Genomic DNA, 22668 nt, shown 5'->3' on the forward strand with positions numbered 1-22668 from the left:
AGCAAAAGAAAGTGTGAACTATGTTTTGGATCTTATTTGTTCAGGAAGTAAACATGTACCTTCTTCAACTGGTATTATAACAAATATGTATGTTCATGATCAGTTTCTCTAGTGATCTGTGATAAAGCATACTGCTTCCATATATTTTGAGACCATATTGTAATGTGCAGGTCACTTCAGTATTATGCACATGGAATATTATGCATATGCTCATGCATATTAAAATGTTGGTGATGAGAAATAGGGACAGTTTTCTTGTTGGCTATGGTATAGGGAACCCCATTTAGAAAATGAACTGAAGTGAAGCAGAGGTGAAGTGCATACTGTACATATGACTATTTCCCTCAGCAGAAGTACTTGGCATGCTTGCATTTTTCAAAAGACAAAATCATGTTTGTCTTCCTTGAATGTGCACACATTCCTGGAGATGGGGGATGGTTTTCTTCTCTTTCTCTTTCTTTTTCCCCTGGCCCCTAAGCGCAGTTGAGTTTGGATAATTTGTCCACAGCAACTGAAGGATATGTTGCAGGGGAGGGAGGAACAGAGTTTGTATTTATTATTGTAAAAGCTCTTTTTTTCATGTTAATTCCTTTTTAAAAATATAATGGTACGTAGGGGTTACATTACAGGCCTGTTTCACCAACACAAAGTATCTGTACTGGAGTAGCACATGCAAATGAAGCTGAAACAGAGAATCATTGTTTAATAAAATTTGCTGCAGATAAAGCAAAACTATCCATGTTTTTAGTAAAAGAAACAAATGAAAAAATGCATTTTTGAGACTTTTCCTTAAAGAGCACCAGAGTTGAGGAAATGTCTTTATTTGGCTTAATAATCTTATTTCTTCCCATTAACATTTTCAACAGATTATCTGTTTAACCATTAAACACCAACCCTACAAGCATTTAAGTGCACACCTGAGTTTGGTCACATGAGTTATCCCACTGAAATGGGAATACTGTCCTGAGCAAAATAGTTAAGGGTTCAAATTAGGGATAGCCAAACTCCTTAAAGTAGCACTTTCAAATACATTAGAATTCAACCTTTCACTCTTCTGAGCCTGTAATTTAATTGATTCTGGCTTAATTATATTAGAAACTTTTCATGCAACAGTAAATGCTTCCTAAGTGTAGTTTATCTAGTGCTAATATTTTAAAATAGGAATATGCATAATATTGGGCATCTTTTTGTTCTTACTGCAAAGTTATTTTTTACTTGCTTGGTCAAAACTATTTACATTCTTTTACTGTGAACCATGTGACCATCAAGATCTACTCTAGACTTTAGTGGTATTTAGTGACTTTATAACAATAAAGTCACTCTAACCTACTTTAAAGATACCCATTTTTAGAAAGATGACATATACACACACATATACACATGTATATGTGTGTGTATAAGCACACACACACATATACACATGTGTATACGTGTACACTCTTGCACATATAAAAACCAAGTTTCTAAATTCCGGGAAATTTAGTGCAATCAGTTACACCAGCTGGTAGCCAAAGAATTTTTGCCAGACAGAATGGTACCTTCCTTTGCAGCATGTTTTGTCACAGACTTCAGCAAGGCCAGGACTTGAGCATACAGGGCTCGCCCCATTGAAAGCTGAAGCTCTGTAGCACACTCAAAGCTTCTCTTTAATTGTAGTCTGTCTTATATTTGGAGACCAGTATGTCTGTCTGTGACAGACCCCTTTCTTGTTGGGTATTTGTGGTTCAAGAAGTGATACCTTGCACCAGGCTAGGTAGAACATCCTTTGGAGTGTGTAAGTGCAAACTCTGTAGGAAAGCCACATTCAACATTAACTGAAATGGGATAAAAACACATGGTGCAGCTCTCACATGAGTAAAGTTTTCCCAACTGGATATGGCAATAGAAGATTTGTTTGCTTTGTGTAAAACATGCATTATGCAATACTATACCTTTCTTTGGAATGAAAAACAAGACAGACAGGAGAAGAAACAACAGTATTTTTCCCAGTAAAGCAAGCAATCAGAATTTAGCTCTGACACCAGCTGACACTTATGGTGTTGTACGTCCTGTCTGCTGTATAACACCAAGTAAATCTTCAGTTTGGGGAATTTTAAATGTTCTGTTGGCAAGACCTAATAATCTATTACTATCATGATAATTCTAATCCTCCAGCACCCTACCTGTGCACTGAGTAGCCTGATAAGGAGACATCTGACATGAGAAAAATAGTCCTCAGAGATTCCTGATTTTACTTTGCTGCTGCTGTCAGTGCATAGTCTGGAGTGACACCACCTTCCATTCTTCACTCCAGAGATTTATTCAAGAGTCTGTATGGCGCTGCTCTCTCCAACAACTACCTCAATGTCTAAAGTCTCTTTCTTGTTTGAGCAGCTTGCTAAATTTTGTAAAAAAGAAAGGGAAAATATATACCCCTGCTAAAAATGCCAAATACAAAATATTTGTGACTTAAGCTGAGTGGTTTGTTTCATAGTTAAACCTTGGTCTGTAATTGGGAAGGGCTGCCAATGTAGCGGATAATCACTGAAGTTGTACTTCAAGGGAGATGATGCTCATAAGAAAAGTAGTAATTCACTAATACCAATTCAGTCAGTTCCTTGGATAGGGAAAGCTATGCTGGTAAAATGACCATATCTACATAAGAGCCTTTGCAAGTATAGCTGTGATAATCAGAAGAAAAAAAAAATCAAATCCCTTACCATCATAGCTATGCCTGCAAAACTTCTGAGTCTATACCAGGCCTCAGAAAAGCATGTGCATTTGAAGAATAAAAAATAGGCTTTGAAGTGAGGAGCACTCAGTGAAGATGAATGGGCTGAGGTCACAACTCTACATGTTTTATTGTTTTAGTCCATCTGACTTGCAGAACAAACAAGGCAGCCAAGTGCTGATTTACAGGGGGAAGGTTATCTTCCTGACCAATAAGGACCAAATGTTTTGTTTTTGAGAAACAAAATCAGATTCTAAGGAACATAAAATCCTTGGAACCTGCTGCTGATTTCCTGCCTTCGGGAATTTCTTTTTGCAGCTGGCAAAAGCTTAAAACAGTAAAATTGTGCACTTTAGGAAGCTTTTCACAGCAATGTCTTCCCAATGCTACGTACAACAGCGTCGTAAAACATGCCACAGACAAAATGAGTAGTTGTAGCTGATTTCTTGTTTAATCTAACAGGTTTTCAAACTAACTTTAATTATTGTCATTCTCTTGTACCAGTTTTTACTTGCAGGTTGGTTAAGGGTCAACTAAAGTTGGGAAACTGGGTCCAACTAAGTACCAGCCAGGAACCATTATGAAAACATGGCAAACTGGAAAATCCAAATATGGATTTCTGAACTCCACAATGTACAGAACTGCTCTGATAGCTCTAGTTGTCTAGCCAATGGGTGTTTCCATGGGAATTTAACATTTAAGCTATCACTAACCAGTATCTCACAGGGGAAAAAAAAGGATTCTAACTATTTTACTCCATAAAAGCTTTGGCGTAGGTGTATCCACAAAGACCCTGTAGCCTTGAACATTAGACATGACAGATGCTCAAAACCCCCAAAACCTCCTAACCTGCCAAGGAGGAAAAAATTCTTTGGCACCCATATTTCTGCCCATGATTATGTGCAATATCTTAACACAGTTGCAGTACTCACAGACCTACCTTACAACTAAGCCCAATGAAGCGTGAGGACACAGATTTATCTTACATGGAGAATGTCTTGGTTTATCAAATATATTAATAATCGTATTACCCTGCTGAATGGTGGATAGCTACTCTGCCCAATTTAGAGAAAATAATTCTTCCTTATGCCAGTTGAGTGTTTTAGCCATTGGTCTACTGGACATACTGGGATGTGATAGCCTTGTGTCTTGCACAGAAACAGTGCCACCTACATCCATAATTAAATAGACACTGGAGCAGAGATTTGGACCTATCTGTGCCTGTTGCCAGTCAAATGTGCTAAACACTGCACTGCAGGATAAAATTCTCCTCGTATTAATTATGACCTAATTAATATTTAATTGTTTTATGCAAAACGAAACAGGAGAACCAGGCTTCTTTTCAGAACAGCATGTAGGTAGGGCTTCTCCTGAGAGAATGAGAACCTGGTTCATGTCTCTTATGCCCAGTCTGGCAAAATGTCCCATGCCCAAAATCAGTGCCCAAACTATTGAGCTGTTGGAGAACATCCCATGATTGGGAGGCTGAGCAGCTTTAGCTCCTACTTCAGAGAGAGAGCTCCCAGCTGAGAACTGAAGTCAGAGATACATGCCTTCCCCTGCACAATTAGCCTTGGCTGAGTCTTGATGAATCTAAGTCAGTAACTAAGTTGTGTACAATTCACTGGACTAGAGCCTCATTTTATCTGCTTGTACTTCAGTAACTTTGTAAGTTTGTTGTGATTTAGATTGCTGTTTGGCGTATGATCAATGCTGTATTTGAAAAACAAAACTTGCTCCAAGAAAGCTCGAGAGAACAAGATATCATAGTTGAAAGTTTTTTTGGAAAAAGTGCCTGATTTTCTGGATACAGTGATCATTGTTCAGCTGTTAAGATGACTTAAACTAAACAATTCTACATTAGTTAACACTTCTATTACAAGACTTATTGGATAAGCAAAGTCTTCCCTAAAATGGAGGCCTCTCAATAAATAGAAAAATAAAGTAAAATTAATTTGTGCTCAGAGAACCAGCCCCAAAATCATGGACCACTTCTGTCTTATTTTGAGGGGTTTAAGGTGAGTCGATACTTTTGGCCACTTGACACATCACATATGAGTAAGAAATGTTGTCAGGGTGTTCTTCCTCTCCCACATGTGTTTCTAGAAGGAACAATTCTTGATACTATATGTTCTGAGTCATGATAGCAAATATTACTGGAAAGTTACAAAAGTCTTAAAAAGAGCAAACTAAGTTCAGCTCAATTATTTATCAGCCCTTTTCCAGAGAAAGGTGTCAGCACAGACAATATTTGAAATTCATGTAGTATTTGATTAGACTGATTGATTGTTCTTACAGCTGAAGATATTAACATTCATTAGTCTTACTTACTGGTCATTAATACTGCCTTTATTATCAAGTAAAGAATAAATAGAAATTCTAATAAAAATTTCTCAAGTCTTGTGATTTCCAGTGCATTAGATCTGTTGTTTTAAGGCTGACAACACAAAAGTTTGTTATAAACATTTCAAAAATCCTTTAATAAATCCTTTATATCTTAACTCTTTTAAACTTAAGCAGGCTAAGAGACATTCTCATATATCCAACATAATAAAGTACTAATCGCATGGGTTTTACTAACACACTATCACACTCCTATGTGATTCTGCAGAATGGTTACATATAAAATGACTAACCACAATTAATCTCTATTAAAGAGATTAAAGTCAAATTTCTGTATTATATTTTGACAGGAAGTAAGAAAAAACTCTAAGAAGACTAAGAAATCATGTAAAATTTAATAGGTTTCATTTTAATTGATTATTTTAATGGTACACAAAATGTAACAAAATTAAAAGCCTGTTAGTGATCGTTGTTCCAAAAATGCACTTTACTCCCATTAATTTACTTCTGTGATTTCAGTGGAAGCACATTTAAAGTGCAGTTGTAAATATTTTTAATCTTTGACTTTTTTTTTTTACAGGAGCCTCTGAACGTGATTGATCCCAGTTTGATGGATCTAAATGGTCCAAGTGAAGATGCACTAGAATGGGATGAAACTGACATAAGTAATAAGCTGATCAGTATTCATGAAGACTTAAGTGATCCTGATCAGGAACTCAAGAAGGATGATCTAAGCCAGAAACCTACTTCAGGAGGATGTGGTGATAATGATGTGAATGAAGACAGAAGCATCAGTGATCGTGGAAGTCCTCTTTATTGTCCCAGCATTACTTCCCCTCCAAATCCTCACATCTATCAGGTCTATAGTCTTCATAATATTGAATTATCAGAAAAAAAACACATGCCTTTTTTGAAAAAAACATCCAAACTCTCCAATGTAACACAGTCTAACATTTTAAACAAAAGTCTTAGTAAAGACTCATCATTTTCATCTACCAAATCCCTGCCAGATCTAATAGGGGGGACCACATTGGCAAAACCATATAACTATATGTATCAGAGTGGAAGCATAAGCAGGCATTCTGAGAGTGAGAGTGGCATAGTGAGTGAATGTGATACAGAAACTACAAATAATTCAGAAATTTTTTTGCTAAATGATATTGAAAGCACTCAGAGTAATCCTGAAACTGGGCATGCAGAAACTCAAGTGGATGATATAGTTGATGTAATAAAACAAAAAATAAAGCAAGATGAAGAAGACCATGCTAGTCTCTCAGATGATTTCCAGTTGGCACCTTCTGCATGTTGTGGAATTGAAAATGGTGAGGATTTGGACAGCATTACTATGTGTAACCCTGTTTGTCTAGAAGAATTGCAAGGAAAACATGACGTGTTTACATTTTATGATTACTCATATCTTCAAGGCTCCAAATTCAAATTACCAGTGATAATGAAACAATCGCAAATTGAAAAAACACATACAGCAGGCAGTTTGTTTCACGGTATTTGTCTTGATAAAATACCTGGTAAATCTGAACATAAGGCTGGAGAGTCACAACCAGATGTGTTTATTCATGACCATACTCTGGCAAGTGTCCCTGGAGAATCAGATCCCAATTCCTGTAAATCTGCAGAAACTGTAAGAAAATTAACTGTTACAGAGAGTACAAGACAGGTTTCAACTTTATCTCGTAGTTCTTCATTAGAATCTCTGTCTGTAGTAGGTGATTTGTTCAGCTCAGGTATTTTTAAAGGTGGAGACAGTCTTCAGCGAAGCACCTCTTTGGAGAGCTGGCTGACTTCCTACAAAAGCAACGAAGATCTTTTTAGTCATCATGGCTCAGGAGACGTAAGTGCAAGCAGTGATTCTGTTGGAGAGCTCAGCAAAAGGACACTAGATCTTTTGAACCGCTTAGAGAATATCCAGAGTCCTTTAGATCAAAAGATAAAGCACAGCATCTCTGATATAACACTCCAAAGTAGCTCTCAAAAAATGTCTTTTACGGGACAGCTGTCTCTAGATATTGCATCCTCAATCAATGAAGACTCAGCAGCTTCTCTCACTGAACTCAGCAGCAGCGAGGATCTTTCTCTCTGCTCTGAAGACATTGTACTGCACAGAAATAAAATGCCAGATTCAAATGCATCATTTAGAAAACATCTTAATAGGTCTGTAGCTGATGAGAGCGATGTCAATGTCAGCATGATTGTTAATGTCTCCTGCACTTCTGCTTGTACTGATGATGAAGATGACAGTGATTTGCTTTCAAGTTCCACCCTTACCTTAACTGAGGAAGAGCTAGGTATCAAAGATGAAGATGATGACTCCAGTATAGCAACTGATGAGGATATTTATGAAGAATGCAATTTAATTTCAGGACTTGATTATATAAAAAATGAACTCCAGACTTGGATTAGACCAAAATTTTCTTTGACAAGGGAGAAGAGAAAAAGTAACCTCAGTGATGAAATTCAGCGCAGTAAAGTTAGTAATGAGACATCAAAAGCCACAGATACATTAAGCATTGAAACACTATTGAATGGTTCAGTACAGAAAATATCAGAAAATAATGGCAATAGTAAGAACGTACCACGTGAACATGAAAAAGGGACAAAGAGTCACCTGATGAAAGATATCTCTCAGGTTGTGAAGGATCAGCTTGTGGATGATATGGAGAATGGCAATGTTGAAAATACTATTGGCAGTCAAAAGGAAGGTCTTGTTAGAACATCAGCAACTCCCCAAACTCATGCATCACTTGGTGTCAGAAAAGCTGAAAATGAATGTTGTGTCTGTGAAGCATTTACAGACAGTTCAGATGATTCACATATGGATGGCAAGGAGACTGTTCTGTCATCAGATGGATCCAGAAACCCTCCAAAAGAATGTCAAAGACATCTTCAGCCTGATCATCACTCTCTTGCTTCCTCTCCTGCTAAAAAGCCTTGTCTTGAATCTTCCTCAGAAATTAATTGTGTAGACATACAAGATACAGCTTTACAAACATCCTTACCTAATGGTCAACAACATAGAATAAGCGTTACTGAAAAATCAACTGATTGCTGTACAGCCTTGAAATCCAATGAAGCAGAATGCGACTCCTCAGCCAATGGTCTTGATTCATGCTGTAACTGTGAATCTTCTGCTTTTGATAAAAGAAACATAGAAGATGGCTCAGTACACAATTTTGTAAGGGAGATAATAGACATGGCATCAACAGCTTTGAAAAGTAAGTCACAACCTGAATGTGAGTCATCTGCTCCAGCTTCATTAGCACAGATCAAGGAAAAAGTGTTAGAACACTCTCACAGACCCATTCAGCTGAGAAAAGGGGACTTCTATTCTTATCTTTCACTTTCTTCTCATGATAGTGACTGTGGAGAGGTAATCAAATACATAGAGGAAAAGAGCAGCACTCCTGTGCCACTGGACTTCACAGATGAAAGAGAAAATATTGAATGCTTTTTTGAAGCCTGTCCTGAGGAAGAACGGATTGAGCAGCAGCAATCCATTTCTAATGGTACTCCTGAAGCACGAGTTGAGCAGCAGCAACCTATTTCTAACACTATTTCTGAAACATCTCCAGAGTCACTAGGTGAAGTGACTCTAGAGTCACTAGAAGAAATTAAAACTTCATCTGAAGGTAGGGATTTATCTTTCTCATGTAATGGTGACAATGATATGAACATCCCCAATCCTAACAAACAAAGTGCATCAAACAATTTGAAAAATGCTGCTGATGATTTGCTGATTTCAGATGGGCAAACTGAACGTTTGGAAAACAGTTCTCCAGAGCTTAGCACTAAAAAGAGTAGTACAGGAGAATCACCTGGATCTGAAGAGCCCAAAGGATGTGTTGCTGCTTCTGAAGAGGCTTCAGCTATAGAGTTTCAGTTAAAGCCTGGCCATTCACAGAAAAAGGATGCTTTGCATCAGAACAGTAAAACTCTTACTTGTGAAGAAAATCTCCTTAATCTTCGTAAAGAAAGACATATAAATATGCACAGATAGAATGTAACCCTCTCCAGGCACATACATTATCCTAAAAACAGGTATGTACTCTGCAAGTTGCACATTCTTTTTTTTTACCTTTTTTTGCCCTTTTTTTTTTTTTTTTTTTTACATTTTTGTACAATGAATGGAGATGAATCACCATCCAGGGCTTCTGTTGTATGACAGTACTATATCATTTGTTTTGATTACATTATAATCCCAATTTACATGCCACTGGTCAATAAATGCAGTGAATTCTAACTGCTTCTTGCCCTTTGGCTTTGCACTGACATGAGCTGGTCCCTTCTGGAACAAATCTGCTATCTTGCAGAACTTGGGAATTCTTCAGAAATAATATTTCTATGTCAGCCTCCTCTTTCCTCCTCAACTGAGCTGTGGAACCAGAAGCCAGCTCTACTCATTGATCCCCTTCAGTCAGCTGGCCTTATGAAGTGTTCAAAAGCACTTGATGAAGCTGATCTTCTGGTTTTACAAGAATTTTGGGTGATTAGTGAGCTGGAGTTCTACAATATTTCCAGACAAGCCATGAAGAATGGCTAAGCAGACTGGAGAAAAAGTAGAGAGATAATAAATCATCTCTTGATGTCATTTTACCATAATTTAAGTTCAGTAAGCCATTAACAAGAACACAATTATCACAACACAGTGTTAGGTCAAAAGTTGAGGTTATCAAAATAAGTAATCTTTGCAACATCATTAAAGAGTATTATGTGAGGGTAATGTAGAATAAAGACCTGAATACCAAAGCAGATGGAAATTGATAGTCACACAGCAGGACTGGAAGCTTCAGTTCTATCTTGTGGTAAGCATTTTGAAACATAAAGTAACATGGTGGAACCTAAGATGAAAAAGTGGCTCTGATCTCTTCCAGAGTTTGTAACTAGTTCAGATCTGGAGCTTCTGTCCTCACGTAAATGTCTACAATAACTGCACATTTAACAGCAAAAGAAGATCTACAAAGCAACTTCTGGATAATATCCTAGCCTGTCGCACTGCTGCTTTGAGCCTCACTAGTTGTTTGGTGACCCAAAAGCCAGCATAGCTGTATAGAATGCCATTAGTTTTTGGAAACACTCCTCCAGTACACCAGAGCCAGCATGGCAGCTCCAAATGCCACTCCAATTCCAAATGCCGCTGCTTGCCAGAAGCTGTAGCAAGGGAATTTCCAATAAAACACAAGGCTGAGCACGGGACCAGGTTTCCCCAGGAAGTTCTGGAATCTCCATCCTTGGAGATTTTCAAAATTCAAGTGGACATGGCCCTGAATAACCTGATCTACCTTTGAAAATAGCCTTCCTTTGAGCAGGAGGTTGGACCAGATGATGTTCAAGTTTCCTTCCAACCTAAGTTATGCTACGATTCCATGATGTTGCTAGGAGAAAAGGCTGTTATTTATCACTGCCCATGAAAACCACTAGTACTCTCCTATTGCAAACTATGTAGCTATAGCAGAGGATCTGGGCCTATTTATAAGAAATAGATTGCTTTGCTGCTATTAGATATCTAACTTCTGCATTTCCTGATTTTGCTATATTATATTACTATGCTTTGGGCTTTTCTTTTGCACATATTGGTGGTTTACCCAACATTCACACATTCACATATGCATAAATATTTCTAGCAAAGTAGGTTATGACAGCAATAGTCTACAGCTTGCCACTATCTCTTTTGAGACATATCTATTTGAATAATGCATTATATTGGAACCATCATAGCAAAGAGGATATTTCTTGAATGGCTTTGAAAGTGGCTATCATGACCTGTTGATTGCCAATGAGGTTAATACTTGGACACATCCAAAGAACTGGAGAAGCAATGGAAATCAACTGGGAAATACAAAACTCATAGATGATACTATATATTCTAGAATTACGTTAAAAGGATTATGTGTATATGGAAGCCTCTATTTGGAAATTGAGATGATGACAAAAGTCTGTGGTTGATAAGTGATAATTATGTAAACATAAGCTTTTCCTAAATTACTGTTTTATTAGGGTTTTTTTTTTCTTCACTCATTTTTATAATATTAATTTGAGGAATAATACTATAGTGAATGTGATTTTATTCTTGTTCTCATTCTTTCACTGATGAAGATAATAACATGTCTTTTCAATTCATTAGTACTTTTCCTCTGAGGATCTCAAAATACTGTATAAACTTTCCCTCACTCTTCAGAACTTCATAGTTACTTACTTGGTAGCCAGCTGTGTTTTTCATAAGACTGGGATATGAAAATATGCAGTTAGTGTAAGGACTAAGATTGGACATAGAGGATGAAGATATTAATAAATGCCCCACAATGCAATAAAATGTAATGCAGAGTTTGTGTGCAACAATTTAATAGGGTTATGCTATAGTTTTAATTTTTGCCCAGGGGTTGACAAATATTTTAAGGTAACAAAGCCCTTCACACTACATCCCACTTTTTACATTTAGGAAGATACACTGGTTATTAACTGATACATATAGCATTTCTTCCATGGAAATTATGTACTGTATTATTCCCAGTAGTAAAGCTCTAAGATACAGGTAGTTTATCTCTGGCACATCAAAAAATGAAAATATGAGCTGCTAGATTTGGTTTCACTAAAGTCTGAGCTCCCTTCCCCCATTCACAAGCTTGGTGCTTTAACTTCATCTCTCATGCTATGGGGAATGAATTACAGAAGCAATCTATCCTAATTTGTTAACTTATTCAAATAACAGTTATTATACTTAACTATGCTAAAGATTATCTTTTTGGTGGCAGATTGTTTATTTTTTGATGAGGCTAATTACTGATTTTCCAAAGGTAATTTACATTTATTACTAATACATCTTTTAAAATGTGACAGATAAATGTTGTTCCCATAAGTGTATTATGAAAAAAGTTACTATTTAAAAACACATTATTTAATTTGAAAGATAAATGGCAAACACCATTATTTTTCCTGTAGCACCTGTGCTGTAAGCTCATTTAAATGTGTAATTCCATGTGTAGCTGCAATACTTAGAGAAAAATAATCTATGGTATATGTGTACCTTAAAAGCATACTGAGAATTCAAAGCTGAAAAAGGCATAGTTTCAAATATAGTTTGACTTTATACTGTTTTAGTATTGGCCTTGGCTGTATGGGACAATAGAAGTAATAGTGAAGTAAATTTTTTTGCCAAATGTTGCGATCCTGTTATTTAGCAGTGTGCTACAAAAAAATGACTTTTATGGGAAAATAATAACAATCCTATAAGCAGGCTTAAAAATATCTCTGTCAGCACTGACTAGTCTTTCGTACGAGCCAACACAGAGCTCTTCAACAGAGGTGCTCACAAAGCTATGTTGATCTTATTTCTCAAGTAGGGGACAGCTTGAAAGAACTATCTTTTTGTATATGAGATCATGCGATCTGCTGCTGTCACTGTGACCCATGACTCACCAATGGGGTGGGAATTTTTAGTCACATATTCAATATGCGTAGAGATCAATACATTAAGGAGGTTTATGTGATGTGTCCAAAGTCTTTTCTAGAGTATACATTAGAATTCTGTGTGTAATTTGTTAGTTCTTACAAGTCCAAAAGCTACTGCCTTCCTTTTGTGCATAATTTGTAATTTAAACCTAAGTTTTAACTTAATTTAGGGAAAAAAATATTTTACTTGGGCTTAGGAAAACTAAATTGGTTTTATCTGACAGTGCTGCAATGTTAGCCAGAATATCCTGCCACATACTATAGAAACCCAGGACTGGTACTCAGAAGGCCTGACTGTTATTTCCTGCTCAGCAATAGATTTATTTGTATGACTTATTGCCTCCTTGCCTCAGTTTCTTTAGCAACAAAACAATGAGAATAATAATCAATGGGACCTATGAAACATGATTTATTCACTGAAAAGTGTTTTGAGATCCACAGATAAAAGATGATACATAAATGCAAAAGACTGTTAGTTAATTATTCATTACAGAAGAAAAATAATATACAGGCTTACACAATAGTTAATACGTAATAATTTACTTTTAGAGACTGGGACTACAAGAATAATCTAAATCTTTGCTTACCATTTTTTTCCTAGAGTTTTTTATAGGAAGGTATATACTATAATGTTTCTTTATAGAGTTTAAAGCAGTCTGACTTTTTAGCTCCTTACAGTAGTTGACTTTAAAAAAAAAATTAAATAAACAGATAATCCTGTATTGTCTGTGAATTCCATAATTTTTGCAATACTTGACATAATCAGTGAGACTTTTCTTACTATAGACATGTGAAACTCATGCCAGAGTTGTAGAAACCTTTTGATACAGTCTTCCCCTTTATTCAGATCAGTTCTTCATTAATTTCTAAACAAACTGTTGAGCTTTTCACTATTTTCATGTAAGTATATTTCTTTGGGGGGGGGGGGGGGTCAGTTACAGCAAATAAGATCAAAGGAGAAGGTAACTGGATAGATCCAGATATTCCTGCTTAATTTGGAAGGCACATAATGCATGTCTGGAGTGCCTCCTAGGAAATGCCTATGAGATGTACTTTGCACTAATCTTTGAGCTGTATTCTGACAGTTATTTCTTCATAATCCTCATCATAAGCCTGTGCTCTTTGATGAATAGTTTAACCCTAAACTCTGAGCTGGATAATTCTATAGTATGAAAATTTAACTCATTGCTGGTACTAGAAGAGTCTAAATAGCTATTTACAATTTAAAAACACAGTAACGACACTGACGATTCTATTCATGGACCACTTCTGTGACAATCCTTTCCTCCTCTCCATTGAAATCTCATTCTATATGTTTACATAAATATTAAAATAAGTGACGGGTAGATCTTTCTGTTGCTTCGCTTTTGAAAATTCCTACGTTTTCATTGATCGGTGCACTTTTGAGTGTGCTGAAGGTAAGTTCGCAGGTAAGGATAAGGACAGGATCCAGGGAAAAGGTCAGATTTGATGACTTCCCTTGTTTCTTTAGGAACAAAGTCTTTACAAAAATCAATGCGTTTCCTACATCGATACAATTTTTTACACTAACTTGTACCTCAGGCTGTTAAAAGTCATTGTTTGCCTACTGTATGCTTCTGCATTAAAGGCTCTGGCATGTGACCATTTAATGACTATCTGTGGTTGTTCTGGGAAAGCTATGTTTTGCAAATAAAACTTCATTTTCTGTAACCTACTATTACTTTTTTGTTTCCTTTTAGAAACTTGGCTGCAATTCAGGTGCAGGTTCATCCTGTAAACCCTGGGATGACCTCCAATTCCATTGTATCACTGTCTTTCATTACACTGACTCCCAAGATAAATTTTATTTCCAAACGTGATTTGTCCATGTTGGCTTTGTGATTAGGCTGCATATGCTAGTCCTATTTCAGTGATCATTTTGTATTGTAGCAAGGCCATTTGCTTTCATATGGATTCCTCTCCCAAGCTACCTCTAATGACCTCCCCTTCCTAAATTGGATGCTCCTGTACTACTTATCACTAGTTCTGTTCTTTAAAGTTTTGAAGTTCCACAGAATTCATGATCAGTCTGGTTCATCTTTTCAGAACTGTACCTGTCAATACTCTTCTATTTTATGTATCAAATTTAATATTTATGTGTATAATGCATAAGCTTATTGAAACTATTTTACTTTTAAAGTGACAATTTTGTTGGATTGCAGCAAAAAGAAGTCATTAGCCCTCCTGATTCAATACATCTAAAAATTAAACAATTAAAATAAATGGCATTTTATTTATTTAATTTTAAAATTTAATCTATGCAACACTTCAAGAAACAACTACATGGTGTTGTATATTAGGAACTGTTGACATTCTACTGAATTAAGTACAACATTTTGGTTTTTTATGCTTCTTGAGGTGGTAATGAGAAAAAAAGTTTTTAAAAAATGTGTGCCTTGCTGTATTTCTTATACCATTTATTAAAAAGCTGCTTTCACAGTAAAATTATGTTGGTTTGAAAGGAGGAAATAGCAAGGTTAAGATGTGTGAATAATTTCTGTATATATGTATAACCAAGTGCAAACATTGATGTATAATGACAGTATAAAATGCTTTCATGTTTGTGATGTCCAGTGATGTGGAAAATATAAGCCTTAAAACCATTAGATTGCATGGTAATTAGAATTGGCATAATAAACATAGTTTATTGGGGAAAAAAAAAAGCAGAACTGGTGATCTGTTTTACCTGCGTTCCAAGAACAGAATGCTTTATCAAAGTACAGAAGAATATGTTTTTGTTTGCAAATATTCCCTAGAGATATGTGATTCCATAGCTGGTGAAGATTTGTATTACCTGGCTCAGAGGTAAAGAACTTTTCCATTAAAGATTCTGCAGGTCTTTTTGGCCAAACAAGGGGACACGAATATTTAGTAGTTTAAACTAGGACACTGCCAACTGCAGTAGTGGCAATGAGCAGGCACACTTTTATAGCAGACCTTTTCTTTGTTTATCAGTAACAGTTTGTTGTCCGATTCTTAAAATTTCATTCATTTACATAATTATATTGAATAAGCTTTATATATATTTATATAGACACCTCTACAGTTGGCTGTTTCAGTTTCTTAGACTGTACATTTTAAATGTTTTTATCTTGTGCTAAAACTATATTGGGTGGCCAAAATAAGGCAGACAGCTTTATAACCTATCTCTGCAAACATGGTGTTCTTCTCCTAAAAACACTATTGGGAAGGGATATCAGGAAAGTTAAAAGGCAAGGAATGCTCTCCTATACCACCTTTAATCATTATTTTTCCAAGTATTTAAATGTTTTTACAAAATGCTTCAACATTCTTCTTCCTTTAAAAAAATGTGCATCAGTTTGACAAGCTTAGCTAGAAGCTTAGAGTAACTATACTGACCAGATGATACATTTATACAACACTGAAGGAACAGGTATTTTAAAGAACCCTCATGTTTTCAAAATTATTAACAGCTTCCTATTACTACAAGAGGCAAATTATTTATCTCAATTTAAATTTCCACTGCATGGCCTTGGGTAGGCTATGATGTGGGTAGGGCAGCAGAAACAACTCTTAGCTTAAAGAAAAGTGTAAATAAAAAGTGCTTATTAAGAAAGCCTTTTGAATCCATAAAGTTTTCTGCTTTTTCCTATCTTGTATCATGTACAAATCTAATAGCTTAACTACAATTACCTAAAATGTATAACTATATAGCTAAAGTTCACTTGAATATATTTTAAATATTTTTTGAAATATATATAAAGTAATTTGGAATATAACTCCTAAGTTTAGTAAAATATTTACAGTGACAATTTTTTTCATTTATGAGTTATTTCAAACATGATTTTTAAAATGGTCTTGACATGCAAATTGAGTTTAGAATCATTCTTTTTTTCTCCCTAGCATTTTCTGGTTTATGTTGTACTTTTCTGAACTTACTTTGACTATAGTCATACCTTACACTATGACGACAGGAAAACTAGTAAGTCAGAGGCTTTTCAGATCTGTCACCTCACCCAACAGACTGTGCAGAACTCCATCAACTACTTGTACCATTCTATTAGGCCATTTGCCACGAATTCGCTTTTTTTCCTGGGGGAAAATACTAGTACTTGTCAAGTCAATAAATCACATATTCTTCATACAATATCTGGAATATTATATGGTCACAACTCAAAGTTCTGTGGTTCCTTTCTGAGACATGCTGAACATTTTAATTTAACTAGTATTCCCAGATCTATATTATTTGGTCTCATGAGATACAGTCATCATTTTTATGACTGTGATGCAAGACCCATCATTATCAACTATTCCTTTTTTGGCATGGTTAGAAGCTTCACCCTTTTTTATTTTTCTTCTCAGAATATATTGGACTTTGTTGTCAAGAAAAATTGATTTCTAAAGAAAAAGAAAACTCTGATATATGCTCTACAGGATTTGTTCATGTCTTAGTGTAAGTCATATGCTTATGGCCAAATTGTGCCTAGAACTTGCAAGAAGTTCTACTGCTAACTCCCTAAAGAAAAAATATTGGTATGGTGTAAAATTAGTGTTGAGGTACCGATATTACCTCTACGATCAGTCCATACATAGATTCCTGTAGAGATCCTGTTCCCTGCTGGTGAAATTCCCTTGTGGTGTAGAAGCATGCAGCAAGCTGTCTGCAGCATTTATCCCCACCTAAAGTTCCAGAGGCTGCTTTTTATTCCACACACTCGCTGGCTCATGCTTGAACAACATCTGCAATGTGTGAGGAGGCCATGTGATAGTGATGGCCCTGACACATGGATCTCCCTCTCTTGCTTGCTTCACATTCTTTCCATGGAGAGCCAGAGCTCTCTGGCTCTGAGCAAGGGGAATGCACACTAACGCTGGTGGTAAAACACATGCCTGGGACTACAATTTAAAAGGTGTTTTGTAATCACGGTAGTTTTATATACAAAGAGCCTTGTAAACCGTGTCCCCAGTCTTTCTTACTTAATAGTTTGTCTTTTTCCCAAGGTAAGTCAAGGAGTTTTTATGGAACAGTGCCTCTGCACCTTTGTTACAGTAAGAGAAATTTAGGTGGCATCTCTATGTTCTTATGGTTGTTTGTTCTGTTCATTGCTTATACGTGTACAGGTAAGCACAAACACACATGCAAAGATACTGAAATTGTTCCTGTTTGTTTCACAATAAACTCAAATAAAAAGTCGCTGTCAGTTAGATGGCATCTCGACCTTCCTCCTTCATGACAGGATTCACAGATGACATAGCCTCCCACGTCACATATTTTAGAATTTTATTCCAATTCCCCTGTGTTGAGGAAAACAACATATTTTGACTAAAATGTATCTGGTAAAAGGGCTGCTTTTTTTTTTTTTTTTTGGCTTGAAGACATCACGAACGATGTTGTAAAGGTTCCTGTGCCGCAGTGTACAGAAAAGGGGTTATTAATGTTTAGGCCAGACCATACTCATACTTGGCTCAAGAGGATTAACGGGGATGTCAAGTTATTAGCCAAGTCAATCTCCTTCACTGACAAGTTTCTACAAACTTATTCCTAATAATAGCATCACTTTGAGAGGGATTTTGGCCAACAAATGACACCTGATCTATTGCCTTCAGTGCTGTGCTTCTAATTTTTCAGACTCACCCTGTCTTTTATACCTTTTCTACCAACCTGAATCACTTACATTTTTCATGTGACTACTGTTGCTCAGTAAATACATGCTCGTCCCTGATTTTAGAAATGTTTTTAAGGATTAGACCATAAATGAACTTGGCCTCACTTAGGTCTGTGCACTGGATGGATTCTAAGTGCTTCAGTGCTTTAAAAATGGAATTTCCTATGCAATAACAAGTAGTATTACTTTATTTCTGGGGAGTGGGAAAATAAGGTAAGTTAAATGCGAAGTTAGAATTGTATAAGTCAGTAATTTTAGAGTACAAATATTACTGGAATATTGTAGTTATTGTCAAATTAATTCTTAAAAATTACAAGAAGTACAGAACTACATCATGCCTGAAATGATATGGTATGAAAAGAAAGTTAGACAAGTAAATGTTTTTACCTCTGCCTTACGTTGAGCTCACGTCTCTCTGACATTCTGGGTTTGCAAATGGAAGTGAAAATAATTTTAAAAACACATGCAATTTTTTAAAGATTTTTCTCTTTCTTGTAATTGCTGTGAGGATGTTTTAAATGCAGCAAGGATCCAGTTGTAGCATTTTCCAAAGAAACATTATGAGAGTGACAGAGAAAGGGAAACATATTTGACAAGATTTCAAGCAACAGTGGAAAAACACAAACCATTGTTGATGCACTTCATTTACAGAATGAAAAAAATCAGACTCTGGAAGAACTGATACTGAGCATCAACCATCTACCCCAGATCTATCCCTTTTTTTCAGGGTGAGATAAATGCTATGGGAAATAACGTGCCCTCAGGCAAGATGGTATGGCAATTTCTCACACAGGCTACTGTGCATATATACCTGAACTTCTGCTCTGTAGTTCTTGAATCAAAACCCTGATCCCAGAATTGCCTTTAGAGGGCATGGGTTTTGTTGTTTCTTCATAAGGAACAGGACCAAATTTGGGCTGAGAAACGTCTGCCTCTAACAAGCTTGAAAATGAAGTTGTACCAAGCAGATTTTAAATAATATACAACAGCAGACAAAAAATTATTAAAGGGAAAGAAAACAAAAAAGCAATCTTTTTGCAAATCCTAGTGGTCCCCTGCCAGTAGTTTAATCAAGAATACTCTAAGCTGTGTAGGATTATGATAGTTCTATTAACTGATCATTATTTATCCTGACATACTGATGCCAGACAGATCTATGCTTCTCTATAGTTTTTGCTTTACTTACCTCAAAGTAGAGCTTTTCAAAGTGCTGAAAAGATTATGGAAATGTCTTTTCAACAGTTAAAATTCTGGCACATATCAAAAAAAAAACCAACCCCACAACTCTGTTGGGTTGCTGAGCATCTGTGCCAGCCCAGCTGATCAGTGATGCTTTTGGCCATATTTTGTGGAGGCAAAGTCTTTAAAAAGCTTTTCTTTCACGCACATAGAGCTCTATTTTCTGCAATTAATATGACTACTAAAGAAAGCTTCCTCTGTAAGGCGAGTTTGCCTTAAATAAGAATGTAAATGTTTCTCAGACCTGTTGCTGTTCATTTTACACAGTCCTACATCTCTCATCCTCTGGTCTTCTGAGCTGAACAGTTCTCCACTTGTACCTATTCTTCTTGCGTAATTAGACAACTAAAGGGAGGGTTTGCAACTTATGCTTGTAACAGGCAATTTACTGGTAATGTTTTGAAAGGTGAGCAAGTGGCAGGCAGAACAACAGGGGCTTGGAGTGAAGAGAAGATGGCTGGTAGATATGTAATGCTGCAGCTGTGACAGCTAGGCTGCAGGGAGGATTTGGATCTGCAAGTGTCATGCTGGCTGATGACTGAAAAAAGAAGAGAGAAGCAGAGGAGGAGGTGGAGCTTCAAGGATAGTTGATAGGAACTAGCTCTGGTTAAAGTATTTGTAGAATGGTAGGAGCATACACTGTGTTGAAACAGATTTATCTCTATTGCTAGACTTGTTATTGCAAACTGTAAAGTGATGCTATTCATGAATACTCATTTTTCTGAATCTGCTGTTCAGTATGCCAAGCATATCAATCAGATGTACCATTGTCAGTTAATTAACATTTGATTGCATTAAATATAGGGTGTTGAAGAGGAAGTTTCTACTTGGAGGGGGAGGGGTATCTATGTGCGAGTTCTTTGGAGGGGGAGGGATGTGTTCTTAATAATTATCGTCAATTGTGAGTAAAGTCAAATTGTAATCTGTGTGTACATATTTCTGTGCCACTCGCCACTCTTACGGCCACAGTAAGAGGGGGAGACAAAGGCAGTAATTATATCAGCACCTTAGTCCTTAGCCATATATCCTGCACACTGGATTTTCATATGTAGAACAACACCTGGAAATGTAAAGGTGTATCAGACAAGTGTAGAAGTAAGACTTATGAGGGAGAGGAGAGGAGAGGAGAGGAGAGGAGAGGAGAGGAGAGGAGAGGAGAGGAGAGGAGAGGAGAGGAGAGGAGAGGAGAGGAGAGGAGAGGAGAGGAGAGGAGAGGAGAGGAGAGGAAAGGAAAGGAAAGGAAAGGAAAGGAAAGGAAAGGAAAGGAAAGGAAAGGAAAGGAAAGGAAAGGAAAGGAAAGGAAAGGAAAGGAAAGGAAAGGAAAGGAAAGGAAAGGAAAGGAAAGGAAAGGAAAGGAAAGGAAAGGAAAGGAAAGGAAAGGAGGAAAGGGAGGGAGGAATGGGGGAGGGGAGAGAAAGTTGAGTTATGCCTACAGTATGTATGTAGAACTATTTGACAGCATTTTATAACACAACAGACATGATACTATTCAAAATAATGAAAGGTTTGGTTAAGACAAATCTGTCTGTCTTCTTCTCCCAGCCACATAATACCAAGACACTCACAGAAATGGATTGGTAGTGAATTTAGACATGATGGAAGGAGATACCGTACTCCTTTGCATGATATATAATTAATCTGTGGAATTTCATTTCTACAAGAAATTACTGAGTCAAATAGCTTAGTGGGATTGTAAAGGAGTCTAAATATAGAATAGGCAGCTGTGCTAAGACAGCAGGTTAGTTCAAACTAATGACAGTGGAGAGCAAACTTCATTCTCCATGATGAAAGCTGTTGTCCGCTGAAAGAACAGGGGAAATTTCCCAAACTCGATGCAAAAATGGCCAAAGCAAGATGGAAGATTTCAGCCTTTCTCTGAGGCATCAAGAATGGGCCACTGACAGACACAAGGCACATATAAAAAGCACAGAAAATGCCTGTGTTTCTTTTCTTTCCCCGTTGAGAATGAAGATGTGATGTCAGAAACAAATTATTTCAATTACTTGACAAGCTATTGTGCTGCAGCATAAGAAATTATCTCAAATATGATTTTGTGGATAACTGTAACCAGCTTTCCATATGCCACATGTAACATATACATGGTTACCTGGAAGGAGTTAACTGTGATAAATTATATTTCAATAAAGAAAACACTCATATTTCAGGCCAGTTGGGTAACAATATTTCAGAAGAATAACCCTTCTTTAATCATATACTTTGATGGAGGAATGCTCATAAGCACATCAGCACAACTCAATTCATTCCACAAGGACTGACACCTTAAACTGCTCTACACAATGAATCACCTTGTCAAATAAAGTGCGAAATGGAAAACCTGTTTTCAAACTCATCTGATATAATGACATTTACAACAACATGTTTGAGGTGATAAACCGACAATAATAATTATATTTCTCTTAGACTTCCATTGTACTTTGAAAGTTTTATGTAATCATATGCTCTTTTTTTTTTTCTTCTAGAAAATTTTATACCAGGACTTTTACTTTATGGGTCTTTAAAACAAGCCAGGAGGGAAACCACATTTTGCATATGACTGCAATTCTTAATTTTAACATTTTCTTAGAAGAAACTACATAGTTTCAATTGCAAGCCAACTTATATATCCTCATCCAAAGATTCAGGTGGTTCTTGTAGAATATGATATACATTAAAATTATTTTCTTATCCTTTTCAATGGTCATCAATAAAATTTATCTTTCCTGATCCTTATCATGACAGTAAACACACTAATGAAATATCTCTGAATGTATGTCTTAAGCTTAGTCAAATTAAAAAGATGATATGAAGAAAGTTTATGTTAATCTTAGAAATCTACATTCTAATAATATTTTAACATATGCTCATGAAGTTTGCAGAAGGATAGAAAAGAAAGCAGTTTCAGGGACATCCTTCCAGTCACTCTTGCCACTACCAGAACAATGTTCTTGGCTTGCCCTGTCTCACCTACTACAACTGGCATCTCTGAACAGGGGCTGAGATTTCATCAAAACAGATCTGCAGCTGAACCCTGGCATTTGTGAACAGGGGCTGAGGTTTCATCCAGCTCTTCTAAAAAGAAGGTTTGATGTGACATTTTTAGAGGTATTAGAACTGCAGTTATTTAGTACTGCAACAAACATATACAGATCTGGTGCTGTAGAAAAATGGGCCTCTGGGGAAAAGCTTGACTTTCAGCACTGAATATGTGTGTTGAGCTGGAAAACAAAGGCTTAAGAACGTGGGATAAACTTACCAGACACTCTGGTG

At 36.4% G+C, this 22668-nt stretch overlaps 1 protein-coding gene across 4 annotated transcripts in view; it reads left to right on the forward strand.

Moving 5' to 3' along the window:
* Positions 1–15198, forward strand: part of AKAP6 (A-kinase anchoring protein 6) — a 298890-nt gene extending 283692 nt beyond the window's left edge. For 3 of the 4 annotated variants that reach the window (XM_052782579.1, XM_052782582.1, XM_052782581.1), the window contains 2 exons: positions 5634–9106; positions 14236–15198. In XM_052782579.1, coding sequence (XP_052638539.1) covers positions 5634–9065 — 3432 coding nt within the window. In that variant the 3' untranslated portion in view covers positions 9066–9106; positions 14236–15198. The remainder of the gene's footprint in view (positions 1–5633; positions 9107–14235) is intronic. The other variant, XM_052782583.1, reaches the window with a different exon arrangement.
* The last annotated feature ends 7470 nt before the right edge of the window (positions 15199–22668 follow it).

Source organism: Harpia harpyja, chromosome 3 (genome assembly GCF_026419915.1).
Source record: "Harpia harpyja isolate bHarHar1 chromosome 3, bHarHar1 primary haplotype, whole genome shotgun sequence".
Classification (NCBI taxonomy): Eukaryota; Metazoa; Chordata; class Aves; order Accipitriformes; family Accipitridae; genus Harpia; species Harpia harpyja.